The 25,947-nt window shown below is 37.0% G+C and overlaps 1 protein-coding gene across 5 annotated transcripts; it reads right to left on the bottom strand.

Annotated features, from left to right (window-relative positions):
• Positions 1 to 529: 529 nt before the first annotated feature.
• LOC116247899 (uncharacterized) lies at positions 530 to 24,340 on the bottom strand. 5 transcript variants are annotated; one of them, XM_031620332.2, is made up of 19 exons: positions 24,172 to 24,340; positions 21,704 to 21,787; positions 21,439 to 21,513; positions 21,142 to 21,324; positions 20,576 to 20,620; positions 18,818 to 18,858; positions 18,152 to 18,233; positions 17,640 to 17,684; positions 15,146 to 15,202; positions 8,381 to 8,440; positions 8,177 to 8,304; positions 7,081 to 7,357; positions 6,907 to 6,973; positions 6,464 to 6,534; positions 6,236 to 6,325; positions 2,787 to 2,895; positions 2,063 to 2,154; positions 1,593 to 1,698; positions 530 to 1,175 (listed from the first exon to the last, which is right to left on the bottom strand). In XM_031620332.2, exons 4-19 carry the CDS (start codon positions 21,274 to 21,276, stop codon positions 1,084 to 1,086), a joined length of 1,497 nt encoding a protein of 498 aa, XP_031476192.1. In that variant the 5' UTR covers positions 21,277 to 21,324; positions 21,439 to 21,513; positions 21,704 to 21,787; positions 24,172 to 24,340; the 3' UTR covers positions 530 to 1,083. The 5 variants fall into 5 exon arrangements, with proteins under 5 accessions (XP_031476192.1, XP_031476191.1, XP_031476190.1 ...); XM_031620331.2 differs by having other exon boundaries at positions 21,708 to 21,787; XM_031620330.2 differs by having other exon boundaries at positions 21,439 to 21,787.
• Between the last annotated feature and the right edge of the window lie 1,607 nt (positions 24,341 to 25,947).

Here is a 25,947-nt window from a genome sequence, read left to right as displayed (position 1 = left end):
TTGTGGCCTAGGTGAGCCCCCCTCCCTCCGCCCCTACTCACGGGCCGGTTGGAAGGCAGAAGAAGACTCCACTCAAGATTCCAAAATATTATCCTTCTCGCTAAGCGGATCACAATTTACAGGTTGTGGCCACCACGCTTTTCCGCTCACCGTAACGCTTTTTTTTTTTTTGCCTCATTTTTTTTTATGTTTGGTACAGCTCCTGTTTCTATTTTTTTGATGGTTGTACTGTATTTTTTTTAGTTAATAAAATGATCGAATGCCATCACCCAACAGGTTTCATGCAAAATTCCCATTTAGTTTGTTGTAACCCTTAGCATAGTTAGCCCAACTGACAGGCACTGAAAAAGCAGTGGACTACAGACAATGGATACACGACACTTTAATTGAAGTAAGGAGAAAGTAAAAGTGGCTTCAGCCTCTTCAGGATATCATTGCACCCACCCAAATTTAGTTTGTACAGAGGCAATGTATATCTTGGGTTAAAGGTAATTCAAAGACAAACAAAGAAATCAGCACCACCAATCCAGAAAACAAAAAGTCCTATTCATATTCCAGATTATTATTCATTAACGTCGAACTTTAAACAGTCATCCTCATGATGCCATTTATCCGGAATACCTGTAATAAGAATTAAATTGAAAACCACACAAAGTTCAACTTTCAATAGAAGCATTGTACTATCGCTACAGTTTTCCACAGGGAAAAAAACCACAAAGCCACAACTACTAAATGGTAAACCTGAAACGTGGCCATGACTATACTGGGAACCACCCAAATTTTCTATCCAGCAGCAGCCCAGTCAACAAAATTAGGACGGCTAGAATAGATCCACTTTGGAACATGGCAGTTCTGTACCCTCCAGCTGAATCTGTCAACCTTGAAAATGGGATCCACAACATGCAAGGAACGACAGCAACAAATGATCACAAGGAAGTCAAGTTTCTCAAGTGCTTGGGTGGCGTTGACATCTGCATGGATCCACTCAAGAACTTTCTTCCCAGCTCGAGCTTAAATAGAGGGCATCAAGGCGATCAATTTCATTAACAAACACAACCATTACAAATGACAGCCAACCGTGATCTAGGCATCATAGGCAGCATCTGCAGACGCTGTATCCATGTCATTAAGACCCAACTCCTCATTTTGCTCCCATGACCTTTCATATTCTTCAACTGAAAAAAATCAAGAAGAACCATTCAAACTAGGATGTTTAATTTTTCTTGAGGAAAAAGAAACAAGCAATACTTTATTTGGAATCAGAAAAGTTAAACTGCATAAATATAAAATAGACTCACTCTACACGGTTTGTAAGAATCCAACACTTAGAATGCATTACTACAACAATGCAAGGGGTGTTTCTTAAATATTTCAAAATCAAAAGTATATAATTCCAAATATACAAGCATCAAAAGGCATACTTGTTTAGCGAAACAAAACTAATCAAGTTTCAAAGTCCTTGTTAATGAGCTCAACCTATCTAGAAGAATGTGCAAAACATAGCAGAAACTACTCAGTACTCATGTAGTAGCATGATTTACAAATACATAATTCTGTTTTCTTGTATACATTTTTTCCAATTACATGCTTACATGTCAACTGATGATCATCCTCAATCAGTTCAGTAGCTGGTGCAACAAAGGAATTTGCCAATGCATCATCAATTATCAGCGTCCATGGTTCCTCAACTTTCAAAAGCTGCAAATTCCATAAATGAAACATCAAATCTTTAACGAGAACAGCAAAGTAAATGACAAATTGACAAGTGTTTCCATCAAAAGAGTTCATGACCAGGACAAATCAATCAGACACAAACATTAAACTATCCACATCACGGGCTATTATCTTCTTTAGCTACAAGACAACTCAAAAACACATGGAAAACCTTAGGACTTTGCAAAAGATGAATGAAGAAAGCTATCGATCATTCAATGTCTTAGGGAAGTCAATCAACAAATAAAACACAGTTGTAGACATGCTATATTGCATCACGTAAGAATCTAACAAAAAAGAAATGCAGGACTCCATTTTATTCCCAGGATAAGTTAATGAAAGAAATCACCTTATTTAGTCTAGCATTGAATTCTTGCCATTTGTTTTTTTTTCCCTCGTCAATGCTATCTCCCAATGTGAACCCATGCACCCTCTCCAGATCTGGAAAAATGGGCTGATAAACATCATCTCAAAGTTTATTAAAAGAAAATACCATGGCCTTCTTCCCATTTCTGGGACAAATTGCCAAGTCCATATGCATAACCATTCTGGAACAACCACGCAACATTGAGTTGTTTAGGGTCCGCAACTAAAGGGCAACTTGCAATCAAAGTTTATATATATATATATATATATAGAGAGAGAGAGAGATGGAGAATGAAAGCAACAGAAAAAGACTATCAAACTGTGAGTTATTACTAACTTTTTTTCAAAAGAGAGAGAGAGGAAGAGAGAGAGAGAGAAAGAGAAATAGGCATGTGATGATTTACATTTAAATAACGTCCCCTCTAAGCAAATGAAAAATATTGCAATAAAAAAACTTCAGTGATAAATTCAAAACTATCACGATCTTCCTCTTTTTTGTTTTCTTCAGTTTTTCAGCTATTATCATGATATTTTGAGTACATTGACGATATTTGTGACGATGGATCAAACTATTCATGCAGCACTGTCAAATGTCAATGCAGAATCGCAGATTACTTATACCTTCTAAGCTGAGAATGCATAACTACATGAAATACAACCTTTTAGTCTAATGATGTTGAGTATTTTCAAGCAGAAAATCAACTTACTTCCTTGGATTTTGGTCAATAGGCCTTCAACTGTTGTCACAAGCCCACCCAACGTCCCACTTGCAAGCTCCAAGTCAACCTCCGGAACTCTAACACTTGCCGTATCTGACTGATAAAGTTTGAGTGCCAGATAATGCACATTAATAGAAAAATCATCTGTATGAGACTGACATGAAGTAATAATTCAGAAGACAGCTTGGATCTGATCCATATCTAGAATTGATTTATGCCTCTAAATAGGCATGGGGGTTTTATGTAGGATAACTTTCTATTATCCTTTATATAGTTAAAAGAGGCATTCTCGTCCTTTATATAATGAAAACCAAACAGGCCAAGTCGTGCCTTGTGACTGCAACCTTTTCTTTTCTTCATGTTCCTCTTTGCATTGGAGCAGTGTTAGATCTAGAATTTTTGAATATCTCCAAAAAAGGTGTATAATTATATATATGGGAATTTAAAGTTTAAACATGTATGTGATTATCATACATATACATATAAAAATACACATGCATTTATATAAACACTAACACTCCACACACACCCCCTTCTCCTTTTTTCTCTTTCTCAAACAAAAAGCATCATCACTAAAAGTTTGTTAAGAAGTAAAATTAATCATGAAAAGTACAATGCCCTCCTGAAGAAATCCATAAGTTCATATTCCAAGGCCATATAGAAAAGTTGAATTGTTTTCTCCAAGTTCTTTTCTTGCTCAAAATGACAATCTACCTTGATGCACTTGGTTTGTTTATGAAATGTCTGATTTTGGGCTATGCAAATCAAATTCTAGTTATGACAACATAATTTGGTAAGCTTTTCCAGTCTGTTTCTCATGCCCATCAAGAGTTGCTTGAGCGATACAACCTCTATTTTGTATAAGCCATTCTCTACGCATTGCTTATGCAAAAAAGAAAAAAGGCATTTTGTGGCCTTTTAAAATTTAAACTACCCAATATTAGATTCACCAAAGAAAACACAAAAGTTTGTTATGGAGAGCCTGTTACTTGGAACTAATCCCCAAACAACACCAATATAAGAAACAAATTCTAATGAAGAAGACAAAAGTACTCCTTTATTTAGAGTTTTCTGACCTGTTTATTTACAATTCCATTGATACCAGTGACATGATAATTTACAAAACAGCACTCTTGTAGAATGAAGATTAAACATGCTGAAACTGACTTCCACATGGACAACATACGTTATGTCAAGTATGGTGGTACTCAAAACTTCAAAAGTTAAATTATATATAAGGAATCAAACTATCATCCACAAGAAGTTGGAATTCCCACTAAAATTTCATCATCAAGCTTCATCTTGGTTCCAAAGTGACGCAGTTTGGCAAGTCTCAGCTACTCTATCACCCAAGGTTTCAAAATTAAGGAATAAGATCCAATGCAAACTTTATTTGTGTCAATAAGTATCTTAATAAAGAATAAATATCTTCAATTCCTCAAAGTATGTTGGAAATCTTACATTTTTTAAAAATTGTTTTAACTTCACTACTTTCTTCTTTGTCATTTGTGTCACTGACGACCTTCATTTGGGAAATATTTCAATTTGTAATTAACCAATATCTATAAAGGTTCTAACTTCTAACAGTGGTTACTCTAGCCATGAAAGCAAAAGTTCCCTCATAATCTATTTGATGCTCTTCAATCTATCCTTTGGCTACAAATCTAAGTTTACATTTTGCATTGACTGATTACTCTTGGTCTTTACCTTACCAATCCACTTAAAAGTAACGGCTTTTTTCCTATAGATAAGTATCAGGTTTCTCATGTGTGTGTCTTTAAGAGCATCTAACTCAGTGTTCTACACTTCTTCCCATTCATGATGACCCTTAGCCTTTATCACAACAAGTTCATTCAATATAAAACTGTATCGCCAGTACGCAAAATCTTTGTCTAATGGGTAAATGAGTCAGACTCATAAGAGACAAATCTTTTCGGTACTTTTGGTGTCTAAGTAACACAGTCTCTTCCCCAACTCAATGCAAATGGGGTGCAGGTGCAGCAATGTACAATTCGCTTTTTTCTCATAAAGTCATTGATAGAACCATAGCATATTGATTGTTAATTTTTTTTTTGTGGACAACTATATAAATACATGCACATATACATTTTCTGTACCAATACGTATTTCTTTGCCGCCCCAACACTCACACCCGCACTTGTGTGACATAGCTTAGTGTCCTTTTCAATTTTGAAAGAATAGGTTGTTGACTTTGTACTCTAAAGATTAAACTTGCTTCCTTGTATCCACTTCTCATATCTATCTTGTTGATATCCTGATAACCTGTGTTGTTAAGGCCTCGCCTAGCCATGGACTACGCGTGAGTCCACACCCATTGCCTAAGTCCACCGTTTAGGCAATGGGATATGTGTTGGCGCCTAGGCTGGCCTAGCCGCCAACACACCTACTCCATGGGAAAGTGAAAAAGTCACATTCCCTTTCAACTAAAGTTTCTTAATTGAGTATATATTGTCATGTACTTTATTTTGTATTGATTACATATTTTTATGTATTTTTGTGTTGATTATCCTGTTATATGCATACTATTATATGTATATACTGTTAGTCACTTAGTCTGTTATTTGGGATACCTCAGACATGTTATAAGTATACATTAATATGGTTATGTTACATACTTATATCATGTAGTTATATGTATGGGTAATTTGTTATACCTGTTACAAACTTTGTATATACTATTATGTTAAATTGTATTGTAATACAATTTGTTATTCCTGTTATATGTATTGTAATACATGTGATATGTATATACTACAGTCCGTTATACCTGTTATATAGTATTGCATCAACCTATTATATGTATACATTGTTAGCCTGTTATATAATATGTACTATGGTGATACCTGTTATATGTATATGTTAGTATGGTTATGTACTTATATGTATTACTGTTGTGTACTTATATGTCTACTATTATGTACCGTTAGTCTTTTTTATTATATTATGTCTTTCTTTAAGTACAGATGAATTAAAGCCTTCTTGCGGATTTACATTCATTCTTCTAGAGATTAGATTTAGTTTTCTTTGTTTCTTGTATTAGTTTACATTTAATGAGGAATGTTAAACTTCTTCTATTGATTTTGCATATTCAATGAAGTCATAGTCAACAATTAATTTGTGATTGTCTAAGTTGATTATGCTTGTTATATTACTACTCTCCACATTTCAAATATTAGTAATGAGTAATCAAAATAACTTGACATATTAAGATAACTAAAAAAAATTAAAAAAAAAAATTGGTTGCCTTTTTTGCCTAGGCGCTAGGCACTGCCTATCACACAGGCAGCGCCTGGGCACCTTCACAACATAGCTGATAACTCAGCCCGGTGTACAGATCTAAATGCAGGGGTCAAAGAAACCATGCAGTTAAAAAGATTGTATAAATCTTTGGTGACTACAATGGGAAAGGCACTGACCTTTATAACATCTCTGCAGACATCAGCTGCATTCTGTATGCGTACAGTGATTCTCTTCCCTCTATCTGGAATTGCACCACCTGGCTTTAACTACTCAAGGCAAACCAAAAAAAAAAAAACAAGCTGAATTTCTTGACCAGAACTTGAATAGAAACCCCACTACCAAGCTACCAGAGATGAAAAAGGAAACCTGGTCTTTCAGACTCATAGTTCTAGTTCACTACAAACCTCAGAATTGCGGTAGCCACAAGTGTCGCAAGTAGATGCCATCACAATGACTTCTTGGAAGTATGGGATTTCTAAAGAACGTTAAGTTGAACAAATATCCAATACTATTGACACAAACTTGAAAAGAGAGAATCAGAAAATCAAACAGGAGCAACCCCACCAAGTCCAATACGAATTTCTGGTACCAAGGGATATATGGTTCCTTCCAGATAAAGACAAAAGATAATTAATTTTGAACATGTTCGAAGATGAGTGTTTTTCTTTTGATGATGTATCCTAGAACAAGTCAGCCTGCCAAAGTACCAAGAGCATGAAAAAGCACACACTCAGAGAGTGAAATAATTTGTTCTTGGATTTAGTGAATTGCTACAGAAACAACTCAGTCAACACATACTTGCATAACATATCAGCTTGATAGCAGAGAGGAAGAAAAACAAGGATACTTGTTACATACATGCGTGTTTCACATCTACTTGCACAAGCTCCACATGTCGAAGGAAATGCCATCACCTGAAACAGTAAAGCAGCCAAATGCAAAGCATGATAACTAATTGATGCTAAACGTTCATAGGATAAGGCACTTAGCATGCAAATGGTCTCCAACAATGTGAACATACCTCCTCCGGAGCAGAATACTTAAACAAGGCTGCAGCAACTTCCTCACTGGTACCCTGTGCAATAGCTCGATGGCCTGCAGTAGCTCCAATTGAACCATGTGGTTCTCTCTTTGTTCCAGCAGGGACATATCTGCTTTTCTCAGGTAAAACTTCACTCCCAGATGATTCAGTATTGCCAGAGGAGGATGAATCGACAAGAAAACCCAGTGATGCCTGCTGTTCAGGTGTACGATCGTAAAATGTAATGGTTAACAATGGATCTGCTGAAGGTGCACAGCTGTCACGGGGAAAAGAACACCTACTAAGTGGAGGAAGATAAACTGTACAATATGAAGCCAACACCTGACTTAATAGAGACAAATGCCAACAAGAAGGCAAAAGATATAAAATATATATAGCAGAAATTATCAGAAAAAAGTTTGATGACTTGACTTCAGATGAATGAGAAGTTTCAGCCTACCATGAAAACCATCTAACAAATATTTTTTCAAAGAACCAACTAGATGCCGTCTTTAGATATGATACAAGCTTTATTTCAAATGTTATTGTGTGAGCGGGAGAGACGATAGAAAATATAAGACATTTTGCAGAATGTAAATGATGGTGAACAAATGAGAACATATTACTGGAAACTAATCAAACGAGTTTCAATTTCCAAATTAGAGTCTTAATCTAGGCTGCAAAGTGTTTACCACTTCAAGAAATATCTCACCCAAATCCCATTTAAACATGCATATGCAGAAAAAGACACTAAGAGATCATCCATCAGTAATAAAATGTGGATTATGTAAATCAAGTTTAGTCGTGCCTACAAACATCTCAAGCAAGGATTGTCAGTACAACTACCCAAATATTTTTTTTTTTAAAAAAAAAAGCTAAGATGGTGCAGAATGGTCAACACTCAACAGGCTCGAAGACATGGAAGTGTTGGCAATGCTTTAGGCTTGTACACTCACATATGAACACATATAAAATGGCATTGATATACATGAATAACACATGCATTCAAATCAACATTTTACGGGCATGAAAAGGCGAAATCTATGAACTATGCAGGCACACACATGAACATGGAGATGAGAACAATCCAACATACGGGTTCTCAATGAAGCTATTGCCAGCTGGATCATCAAGTATGAATGTGAAAGATCCTTCCCCTGCAGCCAAGGACTTCAATTTTGTCAAGAACATATCTAAGGCTTCAGCTGTTTCTGGATCAACTTTCTGGATATAGAGAGGACAAATTATGAGAATGTCGGAGGAAATAGAAAAGAACATAATCTCCAGATATTGTATATACTTTTCGCTCATCCTGAAGAGCCTCTAATTCATTGATGGCCCGTAAAAGAATCCCTTCCACCTGGAAAGATAGAAAAAAACAGTCAGACACTTGGTTATGAGGCATCTGTCACAACAATGGAGTAGTTAAATATATTGGTTAATGAAGAACATATGCTCAAAGAAGAAGAAGCAGGTCCAACTCTGCCTCTTTGAATCATAACAAGGTTTGACCACATTTATCAATTGATACAATTTGGCATTATTTTCCCAGTCCCTGCAGTTTAGCAAGCCACCATTGTAAAACAGCCATAAAGATATTGACATCTGCTGGATGGATCCACCGTTTACTTGTTATTAGTTGAAACATAGGTACTCTTACAGAACAGTCAATGTTAAGCAAAACACTAAAAACATAACTGAGGGAAACTCAAAAAGCTAAAATATCCCAATGAAGCTCCAACAGCAGAGGTTAAGAACTCCAAACTTACAAACTTGAACATGATTCCATGATCCTTTGGCAAACCAATACTGATTTTAATCTCCCAAAGCATAGAAGGCTCATATTCTTCCAATTGAAAATATAGGAAAATCTATTAGAGTCCATTTGATTTTCCCAACATAAGCTAGAACATTTATAACTTACATAATGAAACTGAATATTGCCATTATGAAGACATCATGCATTACAAGTTGGAATAACTCCACAACTATTAAATTATTAATATCCAGAGATGTCTCTGGATAATAAGACAGTCTGAAATTTTTGAAAGAATGAGCAGACAACCAGCAGATGATCGACACCAAACAAGAGATATCAAACTTTGATTTCCCTGTCCAACAATGTAAAGCATGTTTTCATGGAAACAGTTCAACATTTAGCACTATCATGATATCATCCATAAGCATAACCTAGTCCTTCAACAAATAGACATCCATCTGACAGCCCAACACAGGGATTAATGATAGAAATGTAGCACCAATATCTGTAACCCGAAAACAGCACTCACGCAGGAGAGAGAGAGAGAGAGAGAGAGAGAGAATGAAAACAAGAAGAAACTGAGGAGAAGAAGCCGTAGCCAAAATGGTTTGCACGGCCTCTATTTATAATCTCATTTTCAGAATTCTAAGAGTCTCCAATCGTAGAATCCTAGGAGATTTCACAAGCTCCGAGGACATTAATTACATCATAGAAACCTAAGAGACTTCACATATTACAAGGATATTAACTACAACATAGAATCCTAGGAGACTTCCCATATAACAAGGATATTAACTATAACATAGAATCCTAGGAGACTCTTCACATGTTACAAGGACATTAAATATTTTAACACATTCTACAAGGAGGTGGAATCCTAAGAGACTCCTCTTCAACGTGCTGGTGAAGGATTTATATTTTAACACCCTCCCTCAAGTTGTGCATGGTTTTGCACCATGTACAACTTGCCTTTTAGAAACCAGAATCGTTCCTTTGTTAATCCTTTTGTAAATAAGTCTGCAACTTGTTCATCTGTACGAACATAAATAAGCTGAATTTCCTTGTCTTCCACCTTTTGTCTAACAAAGTGTTGATCAATTTCAATGTGCTTTGTTCGACCATGTTGTACGGGATTAAAGGCAATGTTAATAGCGCTTTGATTATCGCACATTAACATTGATGTTTTAATCTTTTCTCCAATGTCTTCTAGCAAATGTCTAACCCATGTAACTTCAGCAGTACCTGCAGCCATGCATCTGTATTCAGCTTCAGTGCTGGATCTTGCTACTGCCTTTTGCTTTCGACAACTCCAAGACACAAGATTACGTCCAATGAAAATACAAAAACCAAAAATGGACTTTCTTTGATCGGGATCTCCAGCCCAATCTGCATCTGTGAATGTCATAAGTTGATGTCCAGTAGTTATATTTTCACTCTTACCATAAACTAAGCCATCTCCTGCTGTCCCTTTAAGATATCTTAATATTCTTTTGACAGCATCCATGTGAGTATCTCTAGGTGCATGCATAAATTGGGATACTTGATTCACAGGATATATAATATCTGGTCTAGTAAATGTAAGATATTGAAGTGCCCCAACAATACTTCGATATTGCGTAGGATCTTCATATAACTCCCCATCTTGAGCACTTAGTCTTTGATTTAGAACACTAGGAGTTCCAACAGGCTTACAATCAGACATACCTGACTTTTTCAACAAATCCAACGTGTATTTCTGTTGTGTCAATGTGAGGCGATTATTGTGCCTATCAATCTCCACTCCAAGAAAGAATCGTAAATCACCAAGCTCTTTCATTTTGAAGTTTTGCATCATCAAAACTTTAGCTTCTTCTATGTGTTTTTCTGAATTGCCTGTGATAACAATATCATCAACATATATAAGAAGTAAAGTAAATATGTTTTCCTTTCGATAAATGAAAAGAGAGTGATCTAGAGGACATCTCCGAAAACCACATTCTTGAATCTTGCAAGAGAAACTGTCAAACCACGAACGTGAGGCCTGTTTAAGTCCATAAATAGATTTTCTTAGTTTGCAAACCCATGCATGAGAGTCTCCTTTCGTGTATCCTGGAGGTTGTTCCATATATACTTCCTCCCTTAAATCACCATGAAGAAAAGCATTCTTCACGTCCATTTGATGTAGTCTCCATCCATATTCAACTGCCAATGATATAATCACGCGAATTGTTCCCATTTTGATCACAGGGCTGAATGTCTCATCATAATCTTCTCCATATTGTTGTGTAAACCCTTTTGCTACTAACCTTGCTTTGTGTCTTTCTATGCTGCCGTCAGGTTTGTATTTAATTTTGTATACCCATTTGGAGCCCACTACGTTCTTTTCGTGTGGCCTCGGAACGATCTCCCATGTTCCACATTCATGCAAGGCATCCATTTCTTCTTTCATAGCCTTTCTCCAATGATGTGATTTTGATGCTTGATCAAATGAAGTAGGTTCTTCCTCCTTGCCAATTTTTGCCATGAATAACTGAAAATCAAGTGATAAAGAATCATAGCTAACCCACCTGTGAATGGGATGACGAATGCGTTGGGATCTTCTAAGGTGGGGCATGTTGTCTTCTTCACTGTGAGCATCTCTGTCCCTTAGTCGTCGACTGTAGATAAGACCCGAATACCGATGTGCATCGTTGCTCTGTTCATTATTGTTTTCGTGATGACTTGATGACTGTGTTGGATCTTCTTGATTTTCACTTTGAGCCATAATGACATTTCTTGAAGTTTTGATACGTTTAGTTGTTGGATCATAGCATCGAAAACCTTTATATTCATCAGCATATCCAACGAATCTACATTGAATAGCTTTGTCTTGAAACTTGTTCCTCAAGGCAGCATCAACGTGAACATAGCATACACAACCAAAAACCTTCAAGTTCTTGTAATCAGGTTGTTTGCCTAAGAGTGTAAAATATGGCGATTTAGACATCAAGAGTGTCATAGGCAAACAATTTATTATGTATACAGCAGTATGGAAGGCTTCAGTCCACAAGGAAATGGGCACATTAGTATCATGCATCATGCTCATGGCGCTTTCAACTATATGTCGATGTTTCCGCTCAACTACACCATTTTGTTGTGGTGTGTAAGGGCAGGAAATTTGTCTAGTTATCCCTTTTTCACGTAGAAATTCAATAAAATCAAGCGAGGAATATTCTCCCCCTCCATCACATTGAAAATGCACCACATTGGATGAAAATTTAGTTTGAATCATGGCATAGAAGTTTCGAAATATGTGAGGTACTTCTGATTTGTGTTTCATGAAGTAAATCCAGGTGAAACGTGAGTAAGAGTCAATGAATAAGACATAATATCTTGACCCAGACATGGAATCAATAGGGGCTGGCCCCCATACATCAGAAAAAATAGTTTCAAAAGGTTTGGAAGCCCTTTGATTTATATTATGGAAAGGTAAAACATGACTCTTACAAAGTCCACAACTTGAACATTTTTTGACACTTGAAGTAAGAGGTAAACTTGATCTTGGAATGAGACTATCTGTGACAAGTTTTTCAATGAAATGTCGACCACAGTGTCCTAGCCGACTATGCCACAAATCAGACTCCAAAAATTGGTTAGGGCCCCTTACTTTTGATTGAAAATGGCAAGAACTTGGCACTGATGACGCATTATGAGAAAGAGAAAATGTCTTCAATCCTATATCAAAAGTGGATGAATCCTTGGGTAGACATTCCTTGAGGACGTACATATTCCCTTGACGCTCCCCTCTAGCGAACATTTTCTTCGTTTGGAGGTCCTTGACATAGACAGAAGAAGGTGTGAATTCAACAGAAGAGCTTGTATCATCAATGAGTTTAGAAATGGATATGATGTTCTTTTTGATATTGGGAGCAAGAACAACATTAGACAGTGATAGAGACGAGGATGACAATGGAATATGTGCATTTCCAATATGTGTAATAGGATGAGATTTTCCATCACCTGTTATAATGCAACTTCTACCGTAATGAGGGGATAAGTTAGTCAATTTACCTGCATTTCCTGTCACATGGGTAGCTGCACCTGAATCCAAGAACCATTCTCCCTGCTCATTTTGCTTTATAGTCACCTTTGAGAATGCGGCCATCAATAGCTGTTGCATATCTTCAGCGGTGGATTTAGAACTTTGTCCTCCTTGTTTATAATCATGTCTTACCCTTTGTTTTTATTTTGAGGATTAAACCAACATTGTGCCTTCATGTGTCCTTTCTTGTTGCACTGAAAACAAATTGGTATTTTTCTTGAAGTATCCAAAGGAGACATACCTTGGTTATGTGGTGTTGGTAGAATGCCACGACCACCATGGTTGGAGTTCCCATGGCTCTTACCAAACTTTACATTCATAGCCAACACATTTTGGGAGTTCCCTTGATCAGTCCTTTCAATGACTCTTTTCATATTCATTTCATGTTGGAGAAGTTTACCTTGTAGTTCGTTGAAGGAAGGCAGAACAGGAAGGACCTCAAGAGCTGTAATAAAAGCATGATAATCATGCCCAAGTCCATTCAAGGTTTGCTGCACATTTTCCTTATCAGAAATGTTATTCCCTGAGGCAGCAAGTTGGTCTGCGACGGCCTTAATACGCCCCAAATAATCCATGATAGACGTTGAACCTTTGCTCAAATTCTGAAATTCTTTCTTTAAGTACATAATTCGAGCTTCTGATATTTGGGAAAAGGTATTAGCAAGGGTTTCCCATAATTCTTCTGCAGTACAATCATCAGAAACTGAAAGTAACACTTGTTGAGATAAAGTGGACAAAATATACGCAACCAGACTTTGATCACGTCTCATCCACATAGCATGTTCAGGATTGTTGTCTTCATGAACAGCAATAACTTCTCCTGCCTCATTTTTTATTTCCTGTAAGACGGATATTGGTGGAGCCTTTGTTGAACCATCGAGATGTCCAAAGAGGCCTTGACTTCTTATGAAAGGCATGATTTGCCTTTTCCAGATCAGATAATTCTCATGGTTGAGTTTTTCGGTAATAAGGTGAGGAAGAAAACTTGAGGACATGCCAGAATGCGAAAGGTTTTCCATGACAGCAGAAAGGAATGGTATATAGGTAGAAGATGAGAGGGAAAGAAGACACGATATAACAAGATGTGTCCTTGGTAAGCAAGAAGAAAAAGGAACAAGAATTGCGCAAGAGAAAAGTAAATTCAGGATAGAGACAAGATGAGAAAAGAGTTCTAACCAGATCAGACCTGTTTGGGCATTTCGTTTGGTAGAGATAACGTAACCTGGCGCTCTGATACCATGATAGAAATGTAGCACCAATATCTGTAACCCGAAAACAGCACTCACGCAGGAGAGAGAGAGAGAGAGAGAGAGAGAATGAAAACAAGAAGAAACTGAGGAGAAGAAGCCGTAGCCAAAATGGTTTGCACGGCCTCTATTTATAATCTCATTTTCAGAATTCTAAGAGTCTCCAATCGTAGAATCCTAGGAGATTTCACAAGCTCCGAGGACATTAATTACATCATAGAAACCTAAGAGACTTTACATATTACAAGGATATTAACTACAACATAGAATCCTAGGAGACTTCCCATATAACAAGGATATTAACTATAACATAGAATCCTAGGAGACTCTTCACATGTTACAAGGACATTAAATATTTTAACACATTCTACAAGGAGGTGGAATCCTAAGAGACTCCTCTTCAACGTGCTGGTGAAGGATTTATATTTTAACAATTAACAGCAAGCAAACCTTGATCAAGCTAAAGCTTCAAAGCAATGAAACCAAGTGAAGTGAAAATTGAAGAGCAAAAGCCTCTATAGGACCTAGCCATCTATTTTAGTCTTCAAACCATACAAGAAAACACAAGAGAGGTACGCCTATAGAGTATAAATTTAAAAATCACTCCGCCAGTCAAATGTTTAGTGTCATGCTCTCTGAACGCACACATTCTATGTCTGCATAAAACAAATATAATTTGAGGCATCTAGCACATAAGCTGCTGGTATTCCTTGCAAATGAATGTAATCATTAGTCTTAGCTGTTTGATTTTGAAAATTCTACAAGTAATGTCAGCTTTTCCCAGTTACTTCAACTGATTATTCCTATTTTGAGTTGCAGATATTATGACAATCATGTCATTTAATAAAATCCAACAATACTGAATACAGCATAGTACCATAATAAACCTCAACTATACTAATTACAAGAAGCATCACATCAGCAACCTATTTACAAAGGAAAACCAGGAGAAAGCTTGACACTACAATGTGGTTGAGGGCCTCAGGTTGATGGACATACGGTTGAAAGGGTGCCACGTTGTGCTTCTGGTGGAATCTCAAAGTCCAGCTCTGGTATCTGATAAGATAAAGTAGATAATAGCACCAAACTTGAAAATCTAATAACTTGGTATATATAAGCAGGCATCACAAATCTAGTATTTCATGCCCAAAAATGAAAATAACATGCACACACATAGGACATACAACAACTAACTCAGAAGCACATAAGAAAAGAATGCTTTAGCAAACAAATCAAAGAAATGAATATACTTCAGATACAAAAGATACACATATCAATAAGATGTAAGAAGAAAGAAAATAAGAAAGGGTAATCAAAGGGTGAATTACAAAGTTTTTTAAATCAAATATGCCCTTAATGAAGTATGTTCAAAATTATACACCATAAAATCAGATACAACAACCAAAATTTAGTGATTCATAGACTTCATATATCACTAATTTTACACAGAAATCAATAAGCCATCTTTAGTTCCTCATCTGACTGAAGGCAACACTGCAATCAATCCACATGCCACAGCTATGGTCTTCACTCTTGAGACTGATAGGCAAGCATTGGAATATGCCTTCCATCTCTGACATGGATTTCATCATGGACACCAAGCTAATGCAGCCTATTGCAGTCCATCCCACATGGTTTCCAGAAGACTAACATCATGGACACCAAGCTAATGCAGCCCATCCCACATGGTTTCCACAAAATCCAGCTTTTCAGATTGGCATTCAATTAGGGGACTGAACCCCAAGCTAATGCAGTCTATTGCAGTCCGTCGTGAAACCATGGTTTCCAAACAAAGTCAATGTATCAGTTTTGTGCATAGAATCACAAAACGTAATCTCAAACACAGTCCAACAGGTTTTTTCCAGTGCTATGTCCTTCCAAGAGATTCAATTGAAGGTTCCAAACAATTCTGTCGAGTACCTATTCTCAGGTAACTTATTTCTGGACAAGTTTCTCATTTCCTTTCTCTCAAAGCATAAAAACCATAAAGATGCTTTTTCAGAATATTTTACTGATGATCAAACAAGTGCTTTAGAAATGGAATATCAGATCTACGACAAATACTTGCAGTTAGCCTGTGTTTTCCTAATGGTCATCTAAACACTAATATTTAAAAACGAATCATCAGCTCACCGAGAATCATAGCTCATTAAATATTTACAATTGCTTTTAAAGTAATGTTTGACAGAGAAGGTCATCTAAACACTAATATTTAAAAAATGAATCATCAGCTCACCGAGAATCATAGCTCATTAAATATTTACACTTGCTTTTAAAGTATGTTTGACAGAGAATAAAGGCTTTGGAATGTGATTCCCTTGACACTTTGACAGGAATATATGGGACAAGTGATCAAGCAACTCCACCCACAGATGAACTATTGCCTAGAACAGTGTTATCTGCTTTGGATGTTCTGCACTGCAATCCAGTAGCGCCATACAAGTAAAGATAATCCTCAACAAGAAGGCACCTCCCTTCACCCCACCCAAAATCAAAGCTTGTTTTTTAACAGGAGGTTCTTTCAGCTATTGCTATCTATTCTTGACTAGCAGATGGCCAGAAACCATCAGATTAGCACCACTCTTGATGAGCAGTCTGTCTGACCATTTTCTAGCAACTAGCTAACCACTAGTCAGTTTAGTAGACCTTTGTTTTTTATTCTAAAAATTTCAAGAAACAATAATTTTCCTCCAGCCAACTGGCCGGAAAATGGGCCAGCTTAGTTTGCTCAAATCTGGGAACCCCAACCGAACCATCCCCAGACTGTGGATGGTGAGTCATGACAATTTTGTTTTAATGTTCTTTTCTCATTCTTGCCTACTTTAAATGCTCAACTGCTTCCCAGCCACACAACCAACACAATCACCCACATAAGAGACCACAATGGGTCATTTCTCAACCAGCGTGTGGCAGACAAATGAGCACTAGCTTTTCAAATTTTCTTTTATCTTTACCATAAGTCAGTTGAGCAACTAGCCAGTTAGAAAATAAATGGGCTAAAGTTGGCTCCATGTGGCAACTTTAGCCGTCAATAATTTGATCAGCAGGTTGTCAGAAAATGGTCGATGTTTTTTATTTTCATACTTTCAATCTTCACCGAGTATGCTAACACTCAAGAAGTCAAGTTCTTGGCAAACCTTAATTTGCCCAAAACTCCCCAAAAACCATATTTTGATCCCTATCACCCAAAGAAGGCCTAAACTAGCACACTTAACACCCAGTCGAATTTGTCCTGTGTTTTAGATCTTTGCACTCAATGTAAATATACTAGATATTAATAAAATACAAAGTAATGATTTAGCAGCCTCTTGTCTCAAAAGAAAAAAAGGAACCTTAATGTATAAAGCAGTTCCAAAGTACTCCTTAGGATTGCTTGATAAAAAAAAAGAAAAAGAAATTGAAAACATAGAAGATAGAAACAACTACCTGGACCATCTGACTAAAATATCACTTTGCAAAAATGACCATTTTATATTAACATAAATTTCCATACCCTGATAGATGCAGAATCTGATTTCACCACCTGACGATCTAATATCTGCAACAAATTGCACATCAGATCAAAGTGCATTGGATCAACGAGATCAACCAAGACTTGTAGAATAACTTTTTTACCACAAATTTCAAAAAGTTTCACTAAAAAAAAAATTACATTGTCTAAATGAGACAGTCAAATCAAGATATTTTAGAGCAACATAACTCGTAAAGACGAGGCAGTAGATTCATTTGCCACCCCATTCTATAAAGGTGCCTCCTCCATGATGTACATGGATCCCAGAGTGCTCACCAAGGTTCTGGAAGAAGAGGTAGTGCTCAACGAGATTCTGGAAGAATAGGACCATAGGTAGCTGAACCTCTCTCTCTCCCCCCCATGTATGTGTGTGTCTGTGCCAGAGAGAGAGAGAGAAAGAGAGCAATTTCCCTTAGCCTAATTCTAAGTTCTCGCTAAAACCTTCTAAAGCTTATTTCATCAATGTTTTGTTCCAGTCTGCACCATTTGCATACCTTCGGTTCACCTGCCGCAACCTTCAATTGATAGCGGCACCCTTGGGGCTGGATGACACCAGCAAACTGAACTTCACTGTTCCTAGAAAAACTCAGCGAATAAAAGTTATGGCATAGTTGTATATCAACTTTACATATGGAGACATTGTAATAAATATCATTCTAAGGCTTTATCTATGAGGTTTCTTTCGAGCATTAGTCGGAAAGGTTGTTTATCTAGGGGAAATCTTGGGTTACGGAGTTAAGCACAAAAGTTCTTCCTCACAGGAAAATATGGGGAATTCAAACAAATAAAAAAAATATTAAGAAAAAATTAAAGTTATGTGTTTTCTACTAATCTTCACATAAAAACATTGATCAAACTTCAAAATAATTATTAAGGTAAATAAAAAAGTCTAAAACATATAAAAATGTTTTTCAGACAAACCATGTGAAAATTATCACCATATTTTACTTTTGGTGATATTTTAAAAATATCACATAAATTCTCATTTTTGTATAACTTGTTTTGGTTATATTATCATGTAACGTTAAAATTTTAGAAATTATCCCTAATACTTGTGAGAATGATGGAGACAACATACATTGAACTTTAAATCCTCTTAAAAGAAACAAAATTTCAAACTATTCAAAGTCAAAAAAGTTCCTTCTTTAAAATCACACTACCTCTCATTACAGTTTGCACATTCGAAGGCCATCAAAACAACCTGCAGTTAGAGACATATCCAAATGCTTAGCTGGTAGCCAGATATAAATTTAAAATAATTGAAAAATTATGTCACATGTTCCACCAGACTACAAGCACAGATTTAAAGTTTTAAACTATAAAATGCTTTCAAATGAGATGTTAAACCACAATGTACTAGGAACTTCAATGGTTTGGATTGCAGAGCCAGAGAAATGAAATGCAGTTTCATATCAAAAACAAAGTCACGTTTAGCAATGCTACATATCAAAAGCATAAGGTTTAAACTGTTTGTGAGATGAAGTAATGATCTTTAAGCTTATGACTCAAGTGACAATGCTCAAGCTTGAGTAAAGGTCAAGTCCCAACTCCCAAGTGAACAAGTGCAGTTGACTGCACTTGCTGTGGTTGCTTATTAAATTTGAAGAGTCAGCACAGCATCTAGACCTGCATCAAAACCATTGTCACAAATATTGTTCTTGCGTTTTTATCGGCAAGGATTTTCTTGGGTATTATTTAGCAAAGCTGTTTTTTTGGAAAAATAATCAGGAAAATCTAGTCTATTTTTAAAAAAGGCCAAAATTAGGTAAAAATAAAATAAATGAGAAACTAATATGAAAACCTCAAAAAACGAAGTAGATAAGCAATAAGTGAAAATTAGAAAATGGAAACTGGCACTCTAATAAATACCAAAAACACAGGTTATCTAATGGCTGAAGCGTCGGATGGGATGTTCTTCTGGGTTTCCATCAACCCTCAACTTCGACGCAGGCTATCACTCATCACTCCTCAAACCCTCACATGCCAAACACAGCTTCCTCACTTCTCAAACCCTCACTAAAGAGGTAAACACAGGGGAAAAGATTAGGTGCATCTGAAAGACATAGCTTCCACTCTCACGTCTCACACGAAAGGTAAAGTTAGTAAACCCTATTCACTAAAAGTTAGAGTTAAGCACTCTTTTTGCCATTAAAAAGAAATTTCGGTTCAAAATTTCCCTTTGTTTCTTTACTGTTAACACGTTATACCCTTCTTTAGCAAAAGAATCATCATGTGCAATTTTTATGAATTAAAACCGTGCACAAGAACATATAAACAGGACAGAAATTAAGTGAAAAAAGAAACATGATTTTATCGCGATAAATATTTTTTGCCGATATTTTCAAATATCACAATTTTTTGGCATTTTTTTCGTTTTCCCTTTTTTAACGTTTAAATCACGACATTTTTGAAAATATCGCGATACCTGTGACACTGAATTTCAGAACCCAGTTTTAGGTTTGATAGAGGAATATCAACCTCTTAAAGATGTGACATGGTTTTTACTTTTTAGCATTCTCCTTGCAAAAAGATAAAATCAAAAAAGTTATTTAAATATAAAAGCAAGAATAAAACTGTAAGCATATAGTTAAAATATATAAAAAGGGTTTTTCAAGAGATTTTAAAAAATGATACGAAAGCATCCCAAGGTGTGGCATATATTTCTGTAACATTTAACATAGCTTATTTTGCCAATATTATCAGCTGGCTCTGAAAGTTGATAATACCAAAAAATTTTCATAACTTTTGAAAACATTGGTCACCATCTCATGGACACTGAATGAAAATGAAGCCTCATCATCTGAATGAAACATAGTCTAGAGTAACGAATAATAACAGCACAGAAAAGGGATTAAAGGTACTATTATCATTAGACATCAAAATGAGCTGAGCAACTACGCAATGGGAAGTATTTTTACCTCTCTAAAATGAGGAATTCGGGTAAGCAGAATCCTGGTTATCCCCTGTAAAAGACCAAAATCATATCAAGATTTTAGTGCCAAATTCAAGAGTGGACTGGAAGAATTGGTATTAGAAAGTTCACCAAGAACTTGGTAAGACAGGAGCAGCCGTATTTTCAACTTTCAACATGTGAAACCATTAACAGATGTTGCTGATACAGTTTTTTGCAATTGGTAACATATTTCTAAAACAGGATCTTTAATTTTGGCATGAAAACCTCATAAGTTTTGTTTACTGAGAAGCATGGCTTCAAGGACCTTGCGGTTCAGCAGCTTCATCTCACTAATTTAAATTTCAGCGCAGCTCACATAAAGCATTAAAATAATCAGTTTTAGCATAACTAGGATCAAACTAAGGAGAAAAAGTCACAAATTTCATCCAGTAAAACAGTTAAGTATTAACTTAATCATTGATCAGCAAAACCACACCAAATTACAGTCAATATCATATCTCCAAAAAAGTATTGAGTGCTCTCGGTTTTTCTAGAGAGAAAAGCACCAGCAAAGAAGGAGAGTGACCTTACATTTTCCCCACAACGCATGCAGAGGCTCTCAATCTGGTGCAAGGGGGTGTCAGTTTCCTCACCAGAGGCAATGGCCTCAGCAGCACTACCAACATCAACAATGGCTTCCTGCTCTCCCCTTCCTCCTCCACCCATTGTCCGACTAGCAGTAACCCTCAACCCTTCAAAGGAAGTCTTCTCCAGCTTCAGAGAGAGATAGACCAAATATATAATGAGCTTCCCAGAATTAGGACAAAGTAAATGAAAAACGATAATTTTTTTCTGGATAGACAACAACTTTTGAGAGGGAATACTTACCGTTCCTTCCCAACAATGTAACACTCTGAAGTCTGACGTGAAGGCCTACAGAAGGAACTTTTACCCTTGCAAACACTTGAGGCAAGAGGTCACAATTAGGGGCTGCACACAAGCTGAGTCACGCTCAAGTTTGGCCTGCTTCAAGTCAGCTCGGCTCATGTGTTGATCAGCTCAAACTCGGTCGAGCTTGAGTCAAGCTTTGCAAGCCAAGCTCGAGGACTCAATTAAATGAAACAAAACTCGAGAACAATTCCATTAGACTCACGCACTAAGCCAAAATCCTCAAGCTCAGGCTCTATAGCAGCTTTGGCTCAGGACTTATATCTATGTCATCTCAATAAATTATGGGCTGCAAAAAAAAACAGCAAATGAATGCCAGGCTGCTGATTGGTTCTTTTAGCATAAACATATGAACATATGAACATAATCTTAATTTGACAATGTAGTCAATGGTGAACTTTGTTTTGCTTTAATGTTTCCTCTCTCTCTCTCTCTCTCTCTCTCTCTCTCTCTCTCTCTCTCTCTCTGTGTGTGTGTGTGTGTGTGTGTGTGTGTATTGAGACTCTATGTTTCCAACAATAATATCCTGTTGTATCTGAAAGTCTGATACTCTATGGACAAAAAGGAGTGGCTATACTAACTCTTTTTGTTTCTTGTGTTACGGTATATCTGGCTCAGAAGCAACAGAATAACATGACTCTCAAGAGTATCTCAAACATTTGACAAGATAAGACCTAAGAACAAGTTATCTAAATTGTCAAGGGTAGATTTAGAACTCCAACAGATCATTCAATGTAGGACCTTTCATGATTTGCAAACATTGATCCATCAAATTTTATCAGAGATGAAACAATAAATCTTCCATCAAATTTGTTGGAGATTAGACTCCAATCTCCATCATTGTCTGCAAAATCTATATCCACCCAGAATATCATAAAAGCATTAACCATGATAATTAGGAAATGTCAAAGTCATTTCCATCTTCTTTCGCTTGTAAGGAGCAGGATCATGAAGAGACGAATGCGATGCCTATTGTCGTAAAATTAAATTACACATCATATCAGAATTATAAACGATACAGTAGGCCGGAAGATATCAGTCAATATATATTGAACCATATCGACTGTGATTAAATAATATTCTTATTTCTTCGATTTTTTAAATAAATTCAGGAATTTTTCAAGAAATCAGAACTTACCAAAATAACTGAGAAAAAAATAAACAAGGTAAATTCAACCAATGTAATTTTTTTTTCTGATGTGGCAAAAGATAGGCAAACAACATTGCAAAATGCTTAAATACAAGACTTTATGTCCGATAATTCTTTCATTACCTACCAGCAGTCCAGCACCAAGAATTACAAATTGCAGTGTAACACTCTTTGCAAGGCTTATACCATATTCATGTGCTTGTATGTTTCTGCATGCACGCATGCCAGCAAGCAAGAGATAATCATCAACGCTAGTCTTAGTTGCCCATTCTGGTGCAATTTCTCTGAACATTATGGGTTGTGAAGCGTAAGAGGATAAAACACATTTTGGTTGGGTCTAACGCTGAAGAAAATTATTGCTAAATTCAAACAATTTTAGTTATTGTTTCCATGTGACAAGGAGATCTACATTTGATAATGAATATAAACTATAAAATAGAGAACTCACATTCCGCATAGGGTTCTATGTGGTTCAGGTAAGGCTGAAGGGTCCTAACAGCAACGAGTTAAAGAAAATGAAACATGTACTTCAGTATGAAGTTTCTGCGGCTTAGCATTTGGCTCTGCAGAACTCTTTTTTGCCAATGAGGAAGTCATTCTCTCCAAAACTACCCCTCAAGTCTCCAATTACTGTTGCTTTGCATGATCCCTGCTGCAACTGAACCACCTATCGCGAATGAGACAGACCCACGAGAGACCAAGCACCTCGACAATCTCCTACACGAGGTCCCAATCTAGCAAAAAAGCTGAATTTACTTGTAATTTCTAGGAGCAATTCTACGGTAACAAACAATTTTTTAAGCATTGTCATCTAGATGGTAGCAAATTAGTTTCAAGATTGTCGGTCTCTGCGCTAACCAGAGTTTGCTCTAAGGCCAGAGGCATAGCTCATGTGGTTCCAACCAACTTGCTCTTGATATCTATGATAATGTTCTTCATATCTATGACAGGTGCGATGTCATGCTAATGAACAGCCACCAATAAAACTGCAGAAACATGCTCCTGAGATTCTGAGAAACCACCATCTTCAACTGGAACACATCCTCATATTGATGGCAGAACGACGGTAAGTCTTAGCTTATACTCTCTTTCTTGTGTTTTCTTCTCTTTGTCAAGGCGTTGTCCTGTTTTCCCTATTAAAACTCATGATTTTCTCTCTTCTGCTAAAAAGAATATCTAAAATCCAGGTCTCAAAACAACGTTTTTTCCTTGCTCAATTACAAGACTCTTTTATGCTCCAAAATGGAACTGATAGGTCATGGCGAACAACTCGTATTACAAGCAGGATTCCACCCCCACCGCCATTATCCAAGGAAATGTCCGGCTTCGGAATGTTCTTCCTTTGGAGGACTAATACCATCGATAGTAACAGTCGTAGAATTCGTTGAAGGTCCTTCGGATGATATGAGATTAAAAAAAAAGGGTATAGAGAGAGATAAATAAAGAATGACGATTCCGGCGGATGAAAAGAAGAGAAGAACCCAGTACAATTTCCCGGCGGCACAGAGAGAGAGAGAGATTACCAGAACGAGAATACGCTTCCGACGGTGGCCACGACCCAAAGAAGCTCCAGCGAGCGAACTGCGAGTTAGCGTTACGGCGGAAGAGAGAGGCAGCCCAGAGTTCGCAGACCACGACACACAGAGACAGAGCCAGAGAGGAGGAGAGAAATTCGGGGAGGGAGGGTTCTGGAACTTCTGTAGGTTTTTCCATTTTCAATTTTCCGCCCTTATTTTTTAAAAGAAAATTTTGCAACCCCATATTCATATTTTAAAATATTACGAAAAACAACTTGAGTTTCAAAGTTTTCATATCACTGCCTAACGTTTTTATCGCATTTCGATTAAGCAGTGAGCACTTCCCTTCACTACCTCAAACTGAGTAAGGTTCGAGGATCAAAACTCTCTCTTTCTTTGGGTTGCACAACTGGTTTGATTAGATAGCGTGTCTTCGTCCTTAGTTAAAATCTTAAAAAGTGTTGTCATGAAGGTATTGAGGAGTCTTGGTCTTAAGATTAAGAACAAGAATGTCGTTGTAAAAAGAAAGAGCACGCATCGTAGAGGGACAGTGTCCTGTTGTCCCGTAACACAGGATCATCCTCATTACATCAACAAAAAGGTTTGCTTTAGACCCTTCATTGACAAAGCAGGTTATATGTTATAGCCTGTAGGGGCGGACATGAAAGCCGGCCTCGCCCTTCTATTCAAATGCAGCACAGCAGGCGTGCATGTCAATGGGGAGGGCCCAACTTTTGACGCCGGCCTCTCTTATGGCCATAATATGGAATCTTGCCTCCTTCATTGACAGTTTTCATGGAAAGTATAGCCTTTATTGGGTGAATTGTAATATGTAATCTCTCTTTTTCCTAAGTATTAAAAACGAAGAGTTAACTGGAAGGTAATTGAGTTGCTTACTGGGTATGTTGAAGCTTCTGTTGGTGAACATGGGTTAAGTTAAAAACTGCAGTTTGATGGCAAGTTCAGGAGATTTCCTTTATTGGATCTTCCAGTTTATGATGGTGAACACGGGGTCAAGTTAAAAATTGCAGTGGATGGCAAGTTCAAGAGGAAAAGAAGAACAGCATCGGCGTGAACTTCAACAGAAAGTAACTTCACAACGTTGCGGCTCCAATGACTTCCCCTTGGGAAGGTTCATTCTAGCGTTGCACGTTTGTTCTACTTCTACTTAACCTTAATAACAGCTAAATTGATTCTTAGTTTCATTTAGGAAAGCGTTTAGTCCATGGCTGAAACTAGCAGACATTTTATGCTGCAAACCCTAGGCTTGAGCTTTTCTGTTCTATTGGCAGATCAGACTTTCCTTATAGGCAATTTCCTTTTTCAGAATGAATTTGGATCTTTTTTGTGTCTGTGCTACTGAATTTTTAATAACAGCTAAACTGATTCTTAGTTTCATTTAGGAAAGCGCTAAGTCCATGGCTGAAACTTGCAGATCTTTTACGCAGGAAACGTAGCTTGAAGTTTTCTGTTCTATTGCCAAATCAGACTTTCCTTATAGGCATTTCCTTTTTCAGATGCTTTTGCATCCTGTTTGTGTCTGTGCTACTGAATTCCAGGTTCAGATGCATGCAGATTCCAGATTAACACCTGGCCGGAATCCGGCGGCACCTAACCGGTGGACAGGCTTTGATATTGGACAACAGAATCCATCTGTCTCACTGCTGTATGCAAAGACATGCCCACATTGTGTGCATTACAGTAAACAGTGGCCAAAACTAGAATCAGATGGAAGGAGCAGAACAGTGAGATTCGACTGTCAGGAACAGAGTGACTTGACAA

This window comes from Nymphaea colorata, chromosome 2, assembly GCF_008831285.2.
Source record: "Nymphaea colorata isolate Beijing-Zhang1983 chromosome 2, ASM883128v2, whole genome shotgun sequence".
In the NCBI taxonomy this organism is placed as follows: Eukaryota; Viridiplantae; Streptophyta; class Magnoliopsida; order Nymphaeales; family Nymphaeaceae; genus Nymphaea; species Nymphaea colorata.
Note: the sequence above shows the minus strand (reverse complement) of the source record. Positions and strands in the feature narration are given on the sequence as shown.